The sequence below is a fragment of the Scyliorhinus torazame genome, chromosome 18, assembly GCF_047496885.1.
Source record: "Scyliorhinus torazame isolate Kashiwa2021f chromosome 18, sScyTor2.1, whole genome shotgun sequence".
NCBI classification, from domain to species: Eukaryota; Metazoa; Chordata; class Chondrichthyes; order Carcharhiniformes; family Scyliorhinidae; genus Scyliorhinus; species Scyliorhinus torazame.
The window spans coordinates 128,381,914-128,403,510 of NC_092724.1; the positions used below are offsets into that span (position 1 = coordinate 128,381,914).

The 21,597-nt window shown below is 42.7% G+C and overlaps 1 protein-coding gene across 6 annotated transcripts in view; it reads left to right on the forward strand.

Moving 5' to 3' along the window:
* LOC140395496 (netrin-1) overlaps positions 1 to 21,434 on the forward strand; it is a 266,763-nt gene extending 245,329 nt beyond the window's left edge. For all 6 annotated transcript variants that reach the window (XM_072483325.1, XM_072483328.1, XM_072483329.1 and 3 more), the window contains exon 7: positions 19,106 to 21,434. In XM_072483325.1, coding sequence (XP_072339426.1) covers positions 19,106 to 19,434 — 329 coding nt within the window. In that variant the 3' untranslated portion in view covers positions 19,435 to 21,434. The remainder of the gene's footprint in view (positions 1 to 19,105) is intronic.
* Positions 21,435 to 21,597: the final 163 nt, after the last annotated feature.

Consider the following 21,597-nt stretch of genomic DNA (forward strand, 5'->3'; position numbering starts at 1 on the left):
TTGGGATGTGGATGCCTCTAGATAACTATGTACATCTGCAGTAAATAAGAGCACAGTCTATAAAACCCACATTTCACAGAGATCAGACTTTGCTGATAATTTTGATTCAATTAAGTGTATCAACTTAAATGGCAACATTGAATGCATTGTGTCTGTGTTGAATGATATTCTTGAAATGAACAGCAGCCCACTGCCATCAGACCTCATTATTTCAACACTCACCCGAGAATCACAAGGCCAGCTGTAACACTGACTGCAAAAAAACAATGGTAAATGGGAATCCATTCAGTGCTAAAAAATATACGCACGTTGATATATTTTCTGTACTTGCCGCATAAGATGTATGTGTTACTTACCTATACAAGCTTAGACCAGTTAGAATTCTGCAATTCAAACTGCCATGCAATTCAAAAAAATGGTGATTGGAGACCTACAATTCAAGTCACATTATAGAAAGGCAGAATGTCTCTGACAATTCTCAAAGACTTTGTTCCATTCTTTACAGATGCAAGTAAATTAGTGGAGTCCTATATATATATATATAATCTGTTTAAACTTCCACAAAGTCTCTCACAAGAAAGGCAATCGTTGACTGGGTAAGGGCCAAGCCTTGCTGATGATTGGTATCTTCACAAGTCACTAAGCATCCAACAGAAATTCAGTGAAAGCTGTGACTCATTTGATTTTCTGCCTCCTCAGGGGGTATTGCTGAAATGTAGATGTGTCACATGGCTGTACAAGGGCTCCTGCTGCTCACTTTAGCAGCTCCCCTCAATTACAAATTACAGGCAATTTCCTCCAATCAGCTCAGTTAGGTTTTGACTGCCACAGCTTAAACTAATCCACTTTGCTTGTGATCATCAGGAGGGCTTTTTGGATTACAGTGAAAGCTTTTCTGCCAATAAACTGGGTTGATGTCTGTTACAGGGAGTGTCTCTCCCCTGCTGAAAGAGGCAAGTGGACAGTCTAGTAGCTAGCTGCCTCATAGATTACACACTGTAGAGCGGAATATAAGCGTCAGATTTTCCCAGTTACAGATCCGGATAGTACAGATTAGAACGTAGCCCTAATCTTTTACACCTTCCTCGTATCACAAGCCTCAGTATGTTCCTCTGAAAAGTTAAAAGTGTTCCCCTAAATTGTGATAATTATTACAAAGTATCCTTGGGATGTTTGGTGGATGAATGCTAATTTTAAGACTTTACTCCAAATTGAGCTGATTCATATTGAAATCCTGCTGATTCCATACCAGCATTACTGGCTCAATCTGTAGATTTAAGAAAACATAGTGGTGTCGCTGTCAAGGTACAATGCTTCCCAGTACACTTCTGGCTGTAGCGTTGTTCATAGAAATTCACAGCATCAAAGGCAGGCATTTGGTCCATTGCACCTTTGTCAGCTCTCGAAAAGAGCTGTCCACTTTCCCACATCACAGAAACATCTTCTTGCTCCTGCTATTTGTGTATATTATTTTAAGACCCCAATCTTTACTCCCACCCAATAACCCATAAAATGTTAAAATGTAATTCTATTTCTAGCAGCATGTTCGTGTCTTTACTTTTCTCTGTTCATTTTTAAATGCCATTCATCTGTAATATTCTCACTGTTTCTTTAACATTTTTATAGTGTTGTCCTGCACTTGGTGGAGATGATATGTTACACCATTCCTCATTATGATTGCCTGGGGTTATCTGATTTTCTCCTATTCTTTATACGTGTATCTATCCAACTATGTGATATATAGGATTATGTACCGATGATTGTATTTATAGGTAGGTGGCATGGTGGTGCAGTGGTTAGCATGGTTGCCTATGGCGCTGAGGACCCGGGTTCGATCCCAGCCCTGGGTCACTGTCTGTGTGGAGTTTACGCATTCACTGTCTGCGTGGGTTTCAACCCCACAACCCAAAGATGTGCAGGTTAGGAGGATTGGCCATGCTAATTGGAAAGAAATAATTGGGTACTCTAAATTCATTTTAAAAAAGATTGTATTTATAGGTGCGTCCGCAATATTTTTCAGCTTTGAAAGTAAACCCCACCCGACATTAGTCTGTTCCCTCCACCGAGGCTACTTGACTTGCTGTGTGTTTTCAACATTTGTCGTTTTTTTGTGTTAATTGCTCGCATTTTCAGTTTTCCTTTTGCATGTTTAAAAAATGATGCAATTCAACAAATAATAAACTTCAGTCCAAAAGCCTGGCAAATAACTTGGAAAGAACTGCTGAACAATTGAAAAGAGTGACTCTTTCCCAATCTCTCTTCCATTGCCACCCTGAAGGATAATTGAACTCGCCAAGTTTCAGCTAATTCATTTTTAATGATTCCCTGTCACTGTGTTTGAGAAACTATTGCCCACTCCATGATTCTGACGTTCTCTCCCAGCTCCTCAGACAAAACTCCCCCAATTTTATTTAATGTGTAGCTGAATTCCACTAACTAAGAAGCTTCCAATTTTGATCAAAGGGAGGGCATGAGAAAATAGGGAATTATAGATCAGTTAGCTTGACATCAGTCATCAGGAGAATGCCATTATTTGTTTCAATCTATTATTAAGGAAGCCTTAACAATGCACTTAAGTGGTTAGCACTGCTGCCTTACGGCACTGAGGTCCCAGGTTCGATCCCGGCTCTGGGTCACTGTCTATGTGGAGTTTGCACATTCTCCCCATGTCTGCGTGGGTTTTGCCCCCACAACCCAAAGATGTGCAGGGTAGGTGGATTGACCATGCTATGGTCTACTCTTGTTCTTATTTATTATATTCTTATGATCGTAAGTTTGGCAGTCATATCAACCATGTAATGACCAAGGCGGAGCTTATTGTTACCCATTGTCCACAAACGCACTTATTCCTGCTGGAATCATCAGTCTAATCAGGGCCTGGAAATGTGATTGAATTTCTGTTCCCATTTTAAAAAAATTTAAAGTACCCAATTCATTTTTTCCAATTAAGGGGCAATTTAGCATGGCCAATCCACCGAGTCTGCACATCGAATTTCTGTTACCTTGACCAAAAACAATTCAAGACCTATAGATCAGGGATAAACCCTGGACTCTATAGCTGAGTAATACACCATATGGTTCATCAATGCATTAAGCAATGGGACAGTTTAAATAATTCTAATAAAGGACCACAGCTGAAATCTGAAACTGTTATTGACTTTCAGATGATGCCGATCTGCTGCGATTATCTCTACCAGCATACAAAATTAACTTGGAGATTATTTTCACTTCCAATAAAACTTCGCATTTGTTATGAAAATGCAAGATAATCACGGCAATTGGACAGCTATAATCAAAGTGGTTTTATTTAATATGATCAGATTTCAGAGTACTTTTGTGCCACTACCCTTCAGATTTATTGAATGCAACAAAGTTGATTAAAAAAAAGTCCTGTTAATTTCAGATGTAATTGAAGTTCTGTGGATATGTTGAACAGATAATTTAATACCTCCTGGAGCAACAATCTGTATAAAATTTAGGGGTCCTGACCCAAACGGAAGGTGATTCAAAGGGAATAAAGGTAGAAGCAGGGTTTAAGTAAAACGTTCCTTTGTAATGCACTGTTTTCTGCATAAAGCTAATTTCTAATGCTGCGCTCAGTTCTCAGAGATCCCCTTTGTAATGCAGTGCTTAGTTTATACTAGCCTGTGGCTAAAACCCTTCCGTGGGTAGCTAAAGGCATTCAAACAGAGACAATAAAACAAAGCTTAAGGTCATTTCAGTGGAAAGACTAGAAGATAACTGAGGGTGATTGAAACTGCCTTTGTTTGACAGCGTTTTCCTCAACGGGGGACTTCATTAGACTAGACTGGGATAGTAACAGTGTAAAGGGCAAAGACGGGCAGGAATTCCTGAAATGCATACAAGACAAATTTCTTGATCCGTGTGTTTACAACCCAGTGAGGAGGAAAGCAGTGCTGGACCTTGTTTTGCAGAAGAAATTGAGGCAAGTGGAGGGTGTTTCAATGAAATAGCATTTGGGGAACAGTCATCATTATATCATCAATTTTCACATAAGAAAAGGATCAACATCCTCCCTGTGTCTATGACACATAATCAGCATCACAATCACATGGAAAGAAAAAGTCATCAATGAAGCTGTCCTTTCATGTCAAGCATGCTAGCGCTAGATCAAGCAAAGAAGGCTTTGCTGACTTGGATGGAGGATGCCCACAACCCCAAAGATATGCTTTATGGGAGGTAGCCTGTGCCAAGAGAACAGATCCAGAGGATGCCCAAAGCTCTGATCCAAGGATATTAGGAAAAGAATGCCCTCACGGGCAGCAATGTGGTGTAGTGGATAGCACTGCAGTCTCACGGCGCCGAGGTCCCACGTTAGATCCCGGCTCTGGGTCACTGTCCGTGTGGAGTTTGCACATTCTCCCCGTGTTTGCGTGGGTTTCACCCCCACAACCCAAAGATGTGCAGGGTAGGTGGATTGGCCACGCTAAATTGCCCCTTAATTGGAAAAAATGAATTAAGTACTCTAAATTTATAAAACAAATTTTAAAAAAGAACACCCTCAGCATCAATCACGATAAATGGGAAACTCCAACTGATGATCATGCAAACGGCGATATTAGCTCTGGGCAGGAATCTGCCAACACGACAATGTGGGGTTTTAGTAGCTCCAAAGCAGACACCAAACCTGGGACCAAGGTGTCAGCAGAAGTCAGCACAAAGTATTCTGAACCACTGGCAAGGAACAAATTCCATATCTGGCACGACTTTGCCTTTCCAGAACCAGCTTGTTCAGCTAACTAAGGAAGTGCAGCTGACCTCACCAAAGTTCTGAGGCTGTCTTCCCATCCTCTCTCTCAGATGGAAGGACATCAAAAACAAGAAAACTTAAAAATACTTAACTGCAGGAGGCCCAACTCCTCCAATGAGTCGATAAAGGATCTGGCCCAGGTGAATAGGAATCAAACATCGGTAGGCAAAATTGAACAATGAGTTGGTTTGAGCACCGAAAACAAATTTTACTGAGGGGGAAAGGAATGGCATCCAAACCTAGAGTGTCTTGGATGGATGTCTAAAGATATAGAGCATGAAACCAAATAGAAAAAAAACGATAACAATAGTTTCATAACAAGTAGAGAACCAAGTTGAATATCAAAAGTACTTATTTTTAAAAAGGGATAAAAAGAGGCAAATGGAGAGTATGAAAACAGATTAGTAACTAACAGAAAAGGGAACCCAAAAGTCTTTTGAAAACAAATAAATAGTACAAGGGTAATCAAAGGAAAGATGAGGGCAATTAGAAACCTAAACGGAAATCTAGTGGAGGCCAAGGACATGGCTGAGGTGTTAAATGGGTACTTTGCATCTGTCTTCACTGGAGAAGAGAAGAAGAGGGCAGCACGGTAGCATAGTGGTTAGCACAGTTGCTTCACAGCTCCAGGGTCCCAGGTTCGATTCCCGGCTTGGGTCATTGTCTGTGTGGAGTCTGCACGTTTTCCCCATGTAGCATGGGTTTCATCCGGGTGTTCCGGTTTCCTCCCACAGTCCAAAGATGTGCAGGTTAGGTAGATTGGCCATGCTAAATTGCCCTTAGTGTCCAAAAAGGTTAGGTTGGGTTACGAGGATAAAGAGGGATAGGGTGGAGGTGTGGGGCTTAAGTAGGGTGCTCTTTCCAAAGGCCAGTGCAGACTCGATGGACTGAATGGCCTCCTTTTGCACTGTTGATTCTATTCTATGAATGCAGCAGTTGAGAAAGAGGCAGGAGCAACATTGGATAGGATAAAAATAGGGAGTATACCGAAGGGTTGGCAGTCCTCAAAAGTAGAAAAGTAATTTGGTCCAAATGGGAAGCTTTCTAGTTTCCTGAGGGCAGTCAGCGAGGAAATTGCAGAGACTTTAACCACAAACCTCGAATGTTGCTTTTTGGGAGGCACAGGTGCAATGGCTGATGCAGAGGATTGAAGGACTGCAATTGCAATGTTTTACTAGGGATACAATATATCCAGCTAATACAAGTCAATCAGCCTGGCAGCAGTGATGAGGAATTTTGGGAGACAATCATCTGTGACAAAAGTAATTAGAATTTGGAAAACGATGGGCTGATAAATGACCATCAGCACTGATTTGTTGAAACTAAATTGTGTTTGACTATCTTGATTGAGTTGTATCATGAAGTAATGGAGAGGGTTGATAAGGGTAAGGTGGTTGATGTTTTGTATACAGGCTTCCAAAAGGTACCACATATAATAAGGCCTATTAGCAAAATTAAAACTCATGGGATTAAAGGGAAAGTTTCAACATGGATACAAAATTAGCTAAAGAATAAAAAAGAGAGGGTAGTGGTGAATGATTATTTTTCAGATGGGAGTGAGTGAAGCATACAGTGGTGTTCCTCAGAGGCTGGTGTGTGGACCATTTCTCTTACTGATAAATATTAAGAAAAATAAACTGAACTGGAGCATACAGGGAATAATTTAAAAATTTGCAATTATACAAAATGTAAATGTAGCAAACAATGAAGAGGATAGTAACAGAGTTCACAAGGACATAGATTGGTACAATGGGCTGACGCAGGGTAGATTAAATCTAATGCAGCAAAGTAAGAACTGATACATTTTGGTAGGAAGAATGAAGACAAGTAATATAAACCAAATGGTAAAATTTTAAATCAGGTTAAGAACCGAGAGACCAGCGTTTTATTTGTAAACTAATCTTTTAGCGTGACAGGACAAGTTGAGAAGGCTGTCAAAAATGTTTAAGGGATCCTTGGCTTTATTATTGGAGAAATAGAGTACAAAGAAAACTACACTAAACCCCCAGCTGGAGTGTTCTGTTCAATTCTGGGCACTAGGAAAGATGTCAAGGCCTTGGAAAAGATGTAGAAGAGATGTATTAAATTACTACCAATTGTGGAGAGACTGGAGAAGCTGAAGTTGTTGTCCTTCGAGTAGAAAAGGCTAAGATGGGATTTGATAGAAGGGTTTAAAATTATGAATGGCTCTGATGGAATAAATAGAGGATTTGGATTTGTTTATTGTCACGTGTACCGAGGTACAGTGAAAAGTATTGTTCTGCGTACAGTCCAGACGGTTCATTCCATACATGAAAAAAAAACATAGGGCATACATAAATACACAATATAAATACATAAGACACAGGTATTCTTTCCACCAAAATGTATCACTTCTCACTTCGCTGCACTTTGGTAGCACAGTGGTTAGCACTGTTGCTTCACAGCTCCAGGATCCCAGGTTCGATTCCCAGCTTGGGTCACTGTCTGTGTGGAGTCTGCACGTTCTTCCCATGTCTGCGTAAGTTTCCTCCGGGTGCTCCGGTTTCCTCCTACAAGTCCCGAAAGACAAGCTGTTAGGTAATTTGGACATTCTGAATTCTCCCTCGGTGTACCTGAACAGGTGCCGGAATGTGGCGACGAGGGCTTTTCACAGTAACTTCATTGCAATGTTAATGTAAACCTACTTGTGACAATGAAGATTATTATTATTAAGCTGTGTGAAGAGATCAGATCAGTCCATAAGAGGGTCATTTAGGAGTCTGGTAACAGCGGGGAAGAAGCTGTTTTTGAATCAGTTCGAGCGTGTTCTCAGACTTTTGTATATCCTGCCCGATGGAAGAAGTCGGAAGAGCGAGTAAGCCAGGTGAGAGGGGTCTTTGATTATGCTGCCCGCTTTCCCAAAGCAGCGGGAAGAAAAATCAGTAATCAGCGGCACTGAGACTTAAGTAAAATCCAAACGTGCCAAATAAACTTTTTTTGTATAATGTGTTGATTTGGGACGATATGCATGGTGAAAGCAGGTTCAATAGTGCCAATCAAAAGGGAATTGGATAAACAATAAAAGGGAAAAATGCACCACTGTGGGGAAAAAATAGGGGGGAGGGATGAATTGGAAATCTCTGCTGAAGAGACAGCAAAGGCACAATGGACTGAATGGTCTCCATCTGTGTCATATCATTGTATGATTCACTTGAAGAGAATGGCTCTTGTGCACTGGCAGTGCCTTACCTATGTAGTCTGAGACTGTACCGTGCTCCAGTGATTCAACAAATGTTTCAGAAGCCTTTCAAAGCTACACACACACTTCCTAAAAATGTTTTGGATCCATTCTCATGTTTCGAATCCACCCAGGATTACATTTTTCTCCTATAATTCATAGAATTTACAGTGCAGGAGGCCATTCGGCCCATCGGGTCTGCTCTTGGAAAGAGCACCCTACCCAAGGTCCACACTTCCACCCTATCCCCATAACCCAGTAACCCCCCTACCCAAGGTCCACACTTCCACCCTATCCCCATAACCCAGTAACCCCACCCAACACTAAGGCCAATTTGGGACACTAAGGGCAATTTAGTTTGGCCAGTCCACCTAACCTGCCCATTTTTGGACTGTGGAAGGAAACCGGAGCACGCGGAGGAAACCCACGCAGACACGGGGAGAACATGCAGACTCCGCACAGACAGTGACCCAAGCCGGGAATCGAACCTGGGACCCTGGAGCTGTGAAGCAATTGTGCTAACCACAATGCTACCCTGCTGCACCCTTACATGCACCTCCAGGACATATAACGTATACCTCAGACTCCATGCTCAGCACCATGTGCCACCATATGCACACTCTTGATATCTCTCTCCAGCTGCACCAACTCACTCAATCTCAAAGCTGTCCTTGTCCCCAGTTTCATTTCATTCTTCGCCTCATCCGAATTCCAGCGTCCACAGCTTGAGTTAAACAGATACAGGATGGCAACCCTTTGTATGAAAATTTGAAAAGGATTAGGTAATATTGTTGTGGCTGAATCATCGCAAGATCACTAGCCAACATCAGATATTCAATTATCTGCTGGTTAAATTGGCCTGATGGCGTGGCAGAGCACCAATCGTGTGTGAACAAATATCAGATACAAGTCCAACTTGCATGCTGTTTCTGGTCTTTGCACACTGGCAAAAGGTTTTAACTGCTTCCTAACAGAGAGTTCACCAACTCTGCATTACTGGCAGAGGCATGTGAGCAGGACCCAATGCTCAATGGATAAATAACATTGCGCATTAGTTATAGTTAAAGTGGGCAATAGTACTTTGAAACAGTGTTTTGGATCTTAAGTGGCTTTTGTAAACCATAGGACAGCTTTTTCCTCAAGAACCAGGATGTTATTGCAACCAACTTTAACAGATACAGAAAGTTTAAATAATTTTTAAAAACATGCCAGTTTGTTACTCATTGGGACTGACCAAATGGAGAGTTCTTTGGGGAAATGGAAAGAACATTGAAGGTATGCCAGAGTGGAAAAGCATACAGGAGGGATGAAGAAAAAAGACAGAAGATGGACAACCGGATAGTAAAAAAGTTTGTTTTTATTTTTAAAAGTGCCCAATTCTTTTTTTTTTCCAATTAAAGGGCAATTTAGCATGGCCAGTCCACCTACCCTGCACATCTTTGGGTTGTGGGGGTGAGAGCCACACAGACACGGGGAGAATGTGCAAACTCCAACGGACAGTGATCTGGGGCCAGGATCGAACCCGGGTCCTCGGCGCCAAGAGGCAGCAATGCTAACCTCTGCGCCTCCATGCCGCCTGTGACAACAGGATAGGTTGAGGAATAAAGGCAATTGCTACCACGATTAGTTAAAGAGGGATGCAACTAGGCTGAGGCGATTGGAATGATAAAGTCAGCCAGAAAGGAGCTGAGGAAGCAACTCAGGAATTTCAGAAATTAAGTGAAATGCAAGTAGTGCAAGATCTAGATAGGGCAACAGGATATCAACCATGGTACAGGACATGGCTCAACCCCAGGCCCGCATGCACAAAGGAGTCTGGCAACCAAGGATATTCTGACACATTAAAAGAAAAAAGTCTTTCAGGAGTCCCTAATAAGTGCCCTCGAGAAGGCCTGACTTAAGCGTGAGGGATCAACAGGATACCAACCACAGACCCGGACTTGGCCTCGTCAAGCACACTCTGACACACAGGAGTCAGTGCCCCCAGGATATCCAGCACACACCAAGACCTATCATTCTCTGGCCCTGCACTTCACCGACCACACCCGGTGCAGTGCCCCAACCCCACTAATGCTAGAAAAATTACACCAGCTTCAACAGGGGAGACGCCACCATCAAAGAGAAGAAGAATCGTCAAGACACCCAATAATTGGGTGAAGAACCCCCGTAATGAGGAACGCCTGAGCTAACCCAGGAACGTTACCCACAGACCAGCACTGTATGCCATTGTAAAGAGGATGCTAGGGGACATGACATCACTGCCTCAACAGGGAAAGAAACACTGCTTCCCCATGGAAGACCCAACCACAATGAAGAAGGCATTTAGGAAACCACGTTAAAAGACCACTTGGAGGAGGGCGCCTCGCGTCCCCTTCACGTCTACCCCCAAACCGAAGAACGATTCCAACAATGCACAGGCACAGCATACAGACTGTCACTACAACAATTTGAACAAGGATTAACCAATTCCACCCCGGTGTGCAACCCTATTTGTTTTCCCCAACTCACATAACTTTAAAAAACGCCAACCCCAAGGAAGTATATGGAGGAACTCAGTCCTCTCCAGGATACATGATCTGCCCAGGCTTTCAAAATCGATAAACACGGACTCTCAAAATTCAAAGCAACATAAAAAGGAAAAAAAATACCCGAAATAATTAGCTATATCAGGGGGACATCCACAATCCTAGTGAGGACTTAACTAATCCTCTCACCCACCTCCATAGCAACCATCTCCATCCCCGCACCCCCCCCCCCCCCCCCCACCCCCTCCCGTGGCTCCACTCATCTTCATTATAAACGAGATAAGAAGTGTCTAAAATGCACTCCCCTCTCATGACTGAAAGGATTACAGCACATAAAAAAACCAGGAGCAACACGACACAAACCACATATCAGTGCACAAACCACATATCACATTACTGACTTAATACGGCTTCTGCTAAAACAGGATAAAAGGCAACCCACCCTCATGCTCAGACCTTGAACAACCTTGCTAGGAGAAAAGACAACAACCAGAAATCAACAGCATTATTACAAGGGGGCAAAGTCCATGATTATTGCTGAACTGCAGGATAATAACACCATTTGTGTTGCTTAGAAAGCGCGACAGGATCTACAAACAACCGTCAGGATGTCTCAAAAATTCCATCGAATGAATGAAGCACCTTCATCGCCGCCATGTCAGTGTCCCGACGCTGGACAACTAGGAACCTAGGCCCCAGCCGGGGGGGGGGGGGGGGGGGGGGGGGGAGAGAGAGAGAGAGAAATAACTCAACATGACCAGGCACCTTCAGACACTCATGACGAGTATCATGAACAGGATAACATAAGATCACCCAGCCCCAGGCCTCAAAGACTGGATACAATGTGCTCCGTTGAACTTGACGCGGCCAGTCTCCAAATCGAGATTGCTAAAGCATGGCAGCCAAATTTCAAGCTCAATTGGGAACTTACCTCCCACATTTTACAAGAGACCAGGCTCACGGACACTCCTTGTCCAGCCTCCACTTTCCAAGTCAGTCAGGATAGAAGACACACATGCAGCAGGATTTCTACGACATGAAGGGCGGGCCCGACCAGGGAAATTGCTCTATCAAATACCATGATTCGCATCTGGGTTTCCACCATTCTCCCAAGGATACGTCACAGTTCATCAAAGTCAGCACCAAAGACCTGCACCACGGAGCCGAGATCATCTCCCAAAACCTCATTCGCAATGGCAGCCATCATCTCGATGCAAACAGCACTGCCGAGGCGTGGGCCTGCTCACCAGCAAAACTGCCAGTGAAAGCTGGGCCTCACCCCAGCCACGTCGGACCACTTCAAAGGAGGATTCTGCCTGATTCAACTCAGCTCCTTGATCCCCAAAACGATAATGGAATGTGCATTAGGATAAAATAAAGAATTGGAAAATGAGTAGAACCAGAGCTCATGAAACGCAGCCACTCCCGCGCTCACATCACGTGACCCCCCCCCCCAAAGGTATGCAAGAAGAAGCAGCTAAGTAAAGGACTTGACTCGAAATAAACTTGACTCGAAATAAACTGAACAATGCTGCAAACATAAAGAGCCACTGCAATGATTTTTGAATGTAAATTAGGCTGCCTTTCCCGGTAAGAAATAAACAAGAGAATTTCTGCAAACGTGTTTTTAAATTATCCTTTAGAATAAGTCTTGATAATTTGGATCTTAATTTTCTTGGTAAATTCAAAGTAATGCATATTAATCAGCACAATGTTAATTTTGAATACAATATTTGCATAGAAAATGTCTGAAACAATAAAGCAGGCAGTGTTTGAGATGAAAGAAAAAAAAACTGGTCATCAATGTGAAATGTTAGACCTGACAGCACCTTAATATCAAACAAGTTCCCCTTCAAGCCACATGCTCTGGAACTATATTGCTGTTCTTTCACTGTCATAGAGTCAGAATTCTGGAACTCCCTTTCCAAGAGCACTGTGGGTATACCGACACCACATGACTGTAGAGGTTCAAGAAGTTGGCTCGCAACCACCTTCTTGAAGACAAATAGGATTGGGCAACAAATGCTGGCCGAGCCAGGAACCTCCACATCCCATGAAAGAATTTTTAAAAAGACATCAGCATGCATTGCTTCACCTGGTTCTTCAATAGTCAGCAGCTGATCCATTAGTCTGTTTTCCAAAATCTTATCTGTATTGTATTAGTCTTATCCTTTTCATCGGCTTTGTTTATCTCATTCTTACTTCACGTCCTCATTTTCCTGATCTACTTTTAACCCTTCCCAAGATCTGAACCACCCACCTCCATTGCCTCAACCCCACAAACTCTGATTTCTCCCTGCCCCCCCATGCCACCCTCAATCCCCCACTGTGCTGTGAACAAAGAATGATTATAGCACAGGAAGAGGCCATTTGGACCATTGTATCTATGCTGGTGCTCTGAAGCAACAATTCACCCATGCCTCTCCCCTGCCTTTGCCCCATTGCCTTGCAAATTGTTCCTTTTCAAATAATGATCCAATTCCTTTTTGAAAGTTCACCAAAGTTTTTACACTTGCAATTGACCATTTTTGTCAATGTTGTTAACCAATTCTTTCTGTCTTTCATTAAACTTGATACCTTCCACAGAACTATAGGTATGACTCTTCGTAAGATGTGAAATATCTTAACTACAGATTGGAACAGTAATAATATATTGTCTTAAAGTTATCCAGATTGTAGCACTTTTCACAGGGCTGAAAGTGGCTATTAGCCATGTATGAAACAATAACATGTTTAAGTCAAATTCCAATGTACTTAAAAAATAACTCTTGTTATATTTCCCATTCGGAATCCCGAGAATGCTGATAATTAATTTCCTGTTGAGCTACATTATTGATAGAGTGAGATTTGTAATTACGTCAAATGTTCCCCATAGCTGTGAAATGGCTACGTGATCATTTGGTGGTTAATTTCCATTTCCAATAATAGAGTGTAGTGAAGGGGTGGTCTATCAGAATCAAAATGTTTTTTTTTTGTAAATTTAGAGTACCCAATTCATTTTTTCCAATTAAGGGCCAATTTAGCCTGGCCAATCCACCTACACTGCACATCTTTGGGTTGTGGGGGCAAAACCCACACAAACACGGGGAGAATGTGCAAACTCCACACGGACAGTGTCCCAGGGCCAGTATCAAACCTGGGACCTCGGCACCGTGAGGCAGCAATGCTAACCACTGTGCCATCGTGCTGCCAGAATCGAAATGTTAAGAGTGTGGTTTGAATTATGGGTGGTTCCATCATCATTTTTATCAGACCTCTTTCCTCCAACGTGTCAAAGAACTCAGCTTAAAGAACTGTTGTTTAAAAAAAATTTTTTTTACAGTACCCAACTTTTTTCCAATTAAGGGGCAATTTAGCGTGGCCAACCCACCTATCCTGCACATCTTTGGGTTGTGGGGGCGAAACTCACCCAGACACGGGGAGAATGTGTAAACTCCACATGGACAGTGACCCAGAGCTGGGATCGAACCTGGGACCTCGGTGCCGTGAGACGGCAGTGCTACCCACTATGCCGCCCTAAAGAACTATTCTAAAGGATGGCTAGAAACCTTCCTTTCGATAGAAATATTCTTGTTTTCCTAGCAGAATACACTGCTGGTCATTCCTGTACCCTGACACTGAATACTTACAGATCGATGAACTTTCCAAACAGATTTGTAGAAAACGATAGTGCCTCTGCCGTTTCAAGATGTTACCTTCCGCTCAGTTCTGCCAAATGCATTTTCCCAGCTTCCTCTGCTCCTTGGTGCATTCGGCCGATTTCCTTTCCTTCTCAGCAGAAAAAGGTCAATTGTTTGAGGAGCTGCTTCCTCGTTGCTTTCCACAACAATGAGTCAAACACTGAGGCACAATTGAATCAGTCAGAAGCAGTTCTGTTTTCATGCCACATATCATAACTAAAAGCAGTGGAAAGGCTCACAGGACTCTTTCAGAAGGATGGCATGTACACTAGTGTGGGGTAGACTTTTACAGCACCAGAGAAACATTCGGGTGTGAATTAACAAAAGCAGTTGGAATGATCTCAAACTCCCACCATTAACCCCCTGGGTGCAGTCCATTCTTCCTAGCTGTAACTAGGATTTCCCCAACACCAACTTCTCAAATCAATGCTGGGGTGAGCTGCTCCTATCACCTTTTATCTTGACTGGAAATTTCCTTCGTACACAGTAATACGAACAAATATAAGAAGAAATTGGGAAAAGACTATCAGGCTGCTCCGCCCGGCAACAGTGCACCCAGACACCTTGGCCCACTCCCCAAACAACAGATGGGTGGTGTCACAGTTAAGTGTCACGGATGTCAATCAGGAAGATGCACAGATTTTTGGCTGGATTTTTGGCTCAAGAAGAGTGCTTAATTTTATTACTACACATTTTTAAAAAAATTTAGAGTACCCATTTTTTCCAATTAAGGGGCAATTTAGCGTGGCCAATCCACCTACCTGGCACATCTTTGGGTTCTGGGGGCGAACCCCACGCAAACACGGGGAGAATGTGCAAACTCCACATGGACAGTGACCCAGAGCCGGGATCGAACCTGGGACCTCGGCGTCGTGAGACTGCAGTGCTACCACTGCGTCACCGTGCTGCCCTATTACTACACATTTCTAATGTCAGACATTAGGGCAGATTCGTACAGAAGACAATGCAAATTTCTTTGTCTTTTCCTTAATTCTTTTTTGAAGAAGTAAATGTACTCTCGGCTGTCTAATTCCAATTATCTTAAAGCAAAGATCCTTACAGCTTGATAATGTAGCTATTGGAAAATATGAAATTCTACCTTCTGTGCTTAAGGTGTTTAACCAGCAAAGCGAATCCATACAATGAAGTATACAATTTTTTAAAAATCATGAATTTAGAGTACCCAATTAGTTTTTCCAATTAAGGGGCAATTTAGTGTGGCCAATCCATCTACCCTGCACATCTTTGGGTTGTGGGGGTGAGACCCACAGATACGGGGAGAATGTGCAAATGTCACACATTACAGTGACCTGGAGTCGGGATTGAACCCGGGTCCTCGGCGCCGTGAGCCAGCAGTGTTAACTACTGTGCCACTGTGCCGACCCGTACACCCATCCTTTAAAAGGAAAAGTGACAACCTTAATATTAGTGTTTCTAATTGTTATGCGGACATCATTTCAGGAACGGTCTCGAATGAATAGCTACACTAAACAGAAGAATGCTGAAGCAAATTAGGATAGTTACAGTCCCCACTTTAATTAACTGCTCTACAGCCTTAGGTTTTGAAACTCCTCTAGAACAGCTCTTTAATGAAGATATTGCTGTTGGTTATTTGATATAAATATTCCATAGAAGCAGCCAGAGAAGAACCAAAGTCAGCAGAAATTAATCAGAATTATTTGGAAATGTAATTTTAAATAAACTGCTTCAGAAAATCTTTAAATGAGGGCCCCAGTAGCGAGTGTGGTCACGAATGGACGGGGATCTGCATACTTTCGGCTCCATAGAGGGACAAGGCAGGGATGCCCTCTGTCCCCATTATTGTTTGCACTGGCGATTGAGCCCCTGGCAATAGCATTGAGGGGTTCCAAGAAGTGGAGGGGAGTACTTAGAGGAGGAGAAGAACATCGGGTATCTCTGTATGCGGATGATTTGTTGTTATATGTAGCGGACCCGGCGGAGGGGATGCCAGAGATAATGCGGACACTTCGGGAGTTTGGAGAATTCTCAGGATATAAACAACATGGGGAAAAGTGAGTTGTTTGTAGTGCATCCAGGGGAGCAGAGCAGAGAAATAGAGGACTTTCCGCTGAGGAAGGTAACAAGGGACTTTCGTTACCTGGGGATCCAGATAGCCAAGAATTGGGGTACATTGCATAGGTTAAATTTAACGCGATTGGTGGAACAAATGGAGGAGGACCTCAAGAGATGGGACATGGTATCCCTGTCACTGGCAGGGAGGGTGCAGGCGGTTAAAATGGTAGTCCTCCCGAGATTCCTCTTTGTGTTTCAGTGCCTCCCGGTGGTGATCACGAAGGCTTTTTTCAAAAGGATCGAAAAGAGTATCATGAGTTTTGTGTGGGCCGGGAAGACCCCGAGAGTGAGGAAGGGATTCTTACAGCGTAGTAGGGATAGGGGGGGGCTGGCACTACCGAGCCTAAGTGAGTACTACTGGGCCGCCAATATCTCAATGGTGAGTAAGTGGATGGGAGAAGAGGAGGGAGCGGCGTGGAAGAGATTGGAGAGGGCGTCCTGTAGGGGGACTAGCCTACAAGCTATGGTGACGGCCCCATTGCCGTTCTCACCGAAGAAATACACCACAAGCCCGGTGGTGGTGGCGACTTTGAAAATTTGGGGACAGTGGAGACGGCATAGGGGAAAGACGGGAGCCTTGGTGGGGTCCCCGATAAGAAATAACCATAGGTTTGCCCCGGGTAGAATGGATGGAGGATTTGGAATATGGCAAAGAGCAGGAGTAACGCAACTGAAAGATCTGTTTGTGGATGGGAAGTTCGCAAGTCTGGGAGCGCTGACCAAGAAATATGGGTTGCCCCAAGGGAATGCATTCCGGTATATGCAACTGAGGGCTTTTGCGAGGCAACAGGTGAGGGAATTCCCGCAGCTCCCGACGCATGAGGTGCAGGACAGAGTGATCTCAAAGACATGGGTGGGGGATGGTAAGGTGTCAGATATATATAGGGAAATGAGGGACGAGGGGGAGATTATGGTAGATGAGTTGAAAGGGAAATGGGAAGAAGAGCTGGGGGAGGAGATTGAGGAGGGGCTGTGGGCAGATGCCCTAAGTAGGGTTAACTCATCGTCCTCGTGTGCCAGGCTAAGCCTGATTCAATTTAAGGTGTTACACAGGGCGCATATGACTGGAGCACGGCTCAGTAAATTTTTTGGGGTAGAGGATAGGTGTGCGAGATGCTCGAGAAGCCCAGCGAATCACACCCACATGTTCTGGTCATGTCCAGCACTACAGGGGTTCTGGGTGGGGGTGACAAAGGTGCTTTCGAAGGTGGTGGGGGTCCAGGTCGAACCAAGCTGGGGGTTGGCTATATTCGGGGTTGCAGAAGAGCCGGGAGTGCAGGAGGCGAAAGAGGCTGATGTTTTGGCCTTTGCGTCCCTAGTAGCCCGGCGCAGGATACTGTTGATATGGAAGGAAGCCAAGCCCCCGGGGGTGGAGACCTGGATAAATAACATGGCAGGGTTTATAAAGCTGGAACGGATTAAGTTTGTCTTAAGGGGATCGGCTCAAGGGATCACCAGGCGGTGGCAACCGTTCGTCGAATACCTCACAGAAAGATAGAGGGAATGGAAAAGAAGGCAGCAGCAGCAGCCCGGGGGGGGGGGGGGGGGGGGGTGGGGGCGGGGGAGGAACCAGAAGGACTCTCAGGGTTGTTAATATATATGTATAATATGTATAGGTCATTGCTATAAATAATTGTATATTGGACTGTTAAATCATATTTTTGGAGAGTGTTTATCTGAGACAAGGCAGTTGCCATTTAGTTTTAGTTTTTGTTATATATTATTTATTCTTTGTTTATAAAACAGGTCATTGTTATTTATACTGTTATATTATTGTGTAAAGGATACACAATGTACTGTGATGGTTGACCAAAAATTTTCAATAAAATATTTAAAAAAAAGAAAATCTTTCAATGAGCAGAATATTAAAAACAAGGCACAGAACATTGAGATGTCATGAATATTCTCGGCACAAGGTAGAAGTACTCACCAGGCTGATGCTATAGCAGAAAATATTTGTAACAGTTGGAAAGAACGGACTTAACACTTGGTGCTTCTATGCAGTCTATGAAGTTATAATTTAGTCACAATGTACATCTAAAAACGTTGCATAGTAACAATAAACACTGTGTGGCAATTTATAAAGTTTTAATTTAATACTAAGGTTCATTTGCCGTAACTCAATGTGAGTGCAATACTCTTAACTGGTATTGTTCAGAAGGGAAGAAAAGCGACTTTAGAATACTGAACGACAGGCAGAGAGAGTAAGAATGTGTGACACAAAGGCAAATGACCAGGGCAGCAGAGAGCATGGACAGTGACAAACTGCCATTGAAATCTGCTTTATGGTTCTCACATGTGCAGCTGAAGGAATGTAAGCGTATTATGAACTACTGTTTGACAACTAACAGCACACAGTAAATTTTCTTAAATATAAACAATCGCTTGTTCTCGGCTTTCTAATTAACTTCCAGTTTTAACAGTTCTTAACCTTTGGAGCAGCAGCATTGCAGATAGTCTGAAGTATGATCAGTTTCCTCCCCTTTCCTTCTACATTTCAGCATTTTTGCTGCTTCAATTGAGTCATTCCCTACCATGTCGGATTAAACTTCTTGCACTTGGGCTGGGGATGAAAATTGGTTTCTATTATATCCTCTGTCAAACATTAATCAGTTTCCCTTGTCAAATTTATTTCACAGCACCAAGACTCGCTATATGTTCCCTGTCCCATGTACTATGGGAGCTGTTACTATGATAATAATGAGTGGTCATCTAAACAACTAGGGTTAAAGCTCAAGGCTTTAGCTGCATTTGAGGTGTGAATAATTTGCTTGATACAATGTTTAATGTGTAGGACAGCTTAAATATTCTGCTGTTCCTTTCTTTGTTATTGCAGCTGTTCAGGCTCACATCTTGAAGGCAGAGAAGGCTGGCGAATGGTGGAAGTTTACAGTGAATATCATATCAGTCTACAAGCAAGGGGTGAAACGGATACGGCGCGGTGACCAATTCCTCTGGGTGCGCTCAAAGGATGTCGCCTGCAAATGCCCAAAAATAAAAACGGGGAAGAAGTACCTCCTCTTGGGCAACGATGAGGACTCTCCTGACCAGAATGGGGTTGTAGCGAACAAAACCAGCTTGGTGATACAATGGAGAGACACGTGGGCAAGGAGGCTGCGAAAGTTCCAACAGAGGGAGAAGAAAGGCAAGTGCAAGAAGGCATAAAGAGAGACTGTGCTGCTTGATTGTGAGCAGGAACCGATGTTAGGATAAAATTAGGAACTTGTGAAGGAACTCATCTAGCAGTTTGGGATTTTGGAATTGCCAAGTTTGCACCTAATGCTGATTTCAAATTCAAAAATAAACAAGAATACAAAAAAAAGGATGGACTACTCTTTACATAACAGCTCCAAACGTCCTGAAATGAAGGACATTTGTTTCACAACCAAAATTCTTTCACAGTTGCTCTGCGTAAAGCAGTATGAATTTTGTTAAAGGGGCACAACATCTCAAACTGATGATATTGGACAATTGCTGGAGGTCATGCCAAGAATGGTGTGCTCCCAATTTAAGCTGTTAACTTTTTTCGCTGCATAGTTAACCCAAAACGTTTCAGTTTGAATCTTCCTCCCCAGCCCAGTTTGCATCCGGCACAATACTTAGTGCAATTTTGCAAGCAGGTCAGCCAAGTCTGCAGCCTTTGGCAATCAAATGTAGAAATTATATTCCGTACTACAATATTTTCAGAGACAAGAGAAAAAAAAACTTTAAATGCCTTCAAAGTGCCATAACCACACCCTTGTTTGCTTTCACTTCATACTGATATTCATCTCACACTTGTTAAGTTCACTGGTGTTTTTCTCAATTCTCAGCTGGTGATTACTCCGCTCATTATACAGGATACAACATTCTGCTCCCACGATTAAAGGATTACGCCCCTCTGATAAATTCTCCAAGCCTTGTTGAGCACCTATTTTTAGGTGAATTGTGATAAGTTGAATTCACTCACGATCTGCAAGAAGACTGGCAGCAAAACAGCTTCAAATCAAATTAATGCTAAAAAAAATCTTTAAATAGAAAAAAAACCCTTTCAGTATAAAGCTACTGAAATAAAGCTATATTTTCTTTTCAAATGAATTCTGTTACAGGTTCACAGTATCACCGCACAACAGAACAAAAAGTAAATTCACTGACACTTGGTTCTTGTATCCCTCTTCAAAACCTTAACATATAGTCAAATTCATTGAAGTTTCTTTTTGTATAGTTAGTACTTCGTCAAAAGCCTTGGATAGATTTGAAAATACTCTCGACTGGAAATATAACTTTTTCATTAAAACTACAAACTAGGGGACGTGCCCGATTCCTCTTCCCACACCCGACAGGCCTGTTGGTTCATATCCATCACCTACACAGTAAACTTCACACCTACATCTTTTTGCAACTGTGTAGATGATTGCAGGCAATGATTTACTGCTTGTTCCAGTGACCAATTTCAGTTCCATTGGGGCAAGGTGACATCTCAACCTTGCTGATCAGTATCTCCATCAAGCAACCAACTCAGGTCGCACATATGACCCTTGCCTTTGCTGTGACCCTGTTAACAAGTGTGCACGGCTCATTCTCTAATCAATCACAGCAGCAGACTAAAAAAATTATAAAGTAGAAGAAACTAACATTAAACCAGTCACATATTACCACTTTAAGATACTGCATAAAAAATGATTTCTTAGTCTAAAAAATGAGAGGTACTGAAGAAATGAACGAGTTTTGTAACAGGGTAAACATCATCAAGGTACCTCAGTTGCAGTTAGCGTATGATGACTATAAGACTGACATAATTGGAAGTGTGTTTATATTGATGTAATGTAGTTCTGGATAAAGACTTTATCAGTTCAGCCATACTCCAGCTAACTTAGACTTTATTCTGACTTTTTCCCCTGTTACACAGACCTGTCGGGCTCTGCTTTTACCTGTTAATAAGTTGAACTGTAAATGTTGTTTAGTTATGGTCATTGCATAGTTTGCAATGTTTTCCTACAATGCATACTAATATATTATCATTATTATATATGAATATATTTAATTACACATAAAATTTGTGGATTTTTTTTGGTTGTTAGATGGCTGTAATTGAACCAGATGTGAACATGTACTATAACTGCTGAACACCCACATTTGATAGAATTAAATTCAGAATTCAGTTGAATAAAGTCTCATAAACAATACCACATAGTACTTGTTGTGGATTATTCTCGATGTGAATTCTGGACATACAAAGGATGCAAACCACACTGAAAAAGTGAAAGAAATGGAATCCTGTGAGCAACAGGACCAAGCTGCACAATCTACGTCTTTTGAAAGGTTAAAATTCTCTCTGTGCTATGTGCA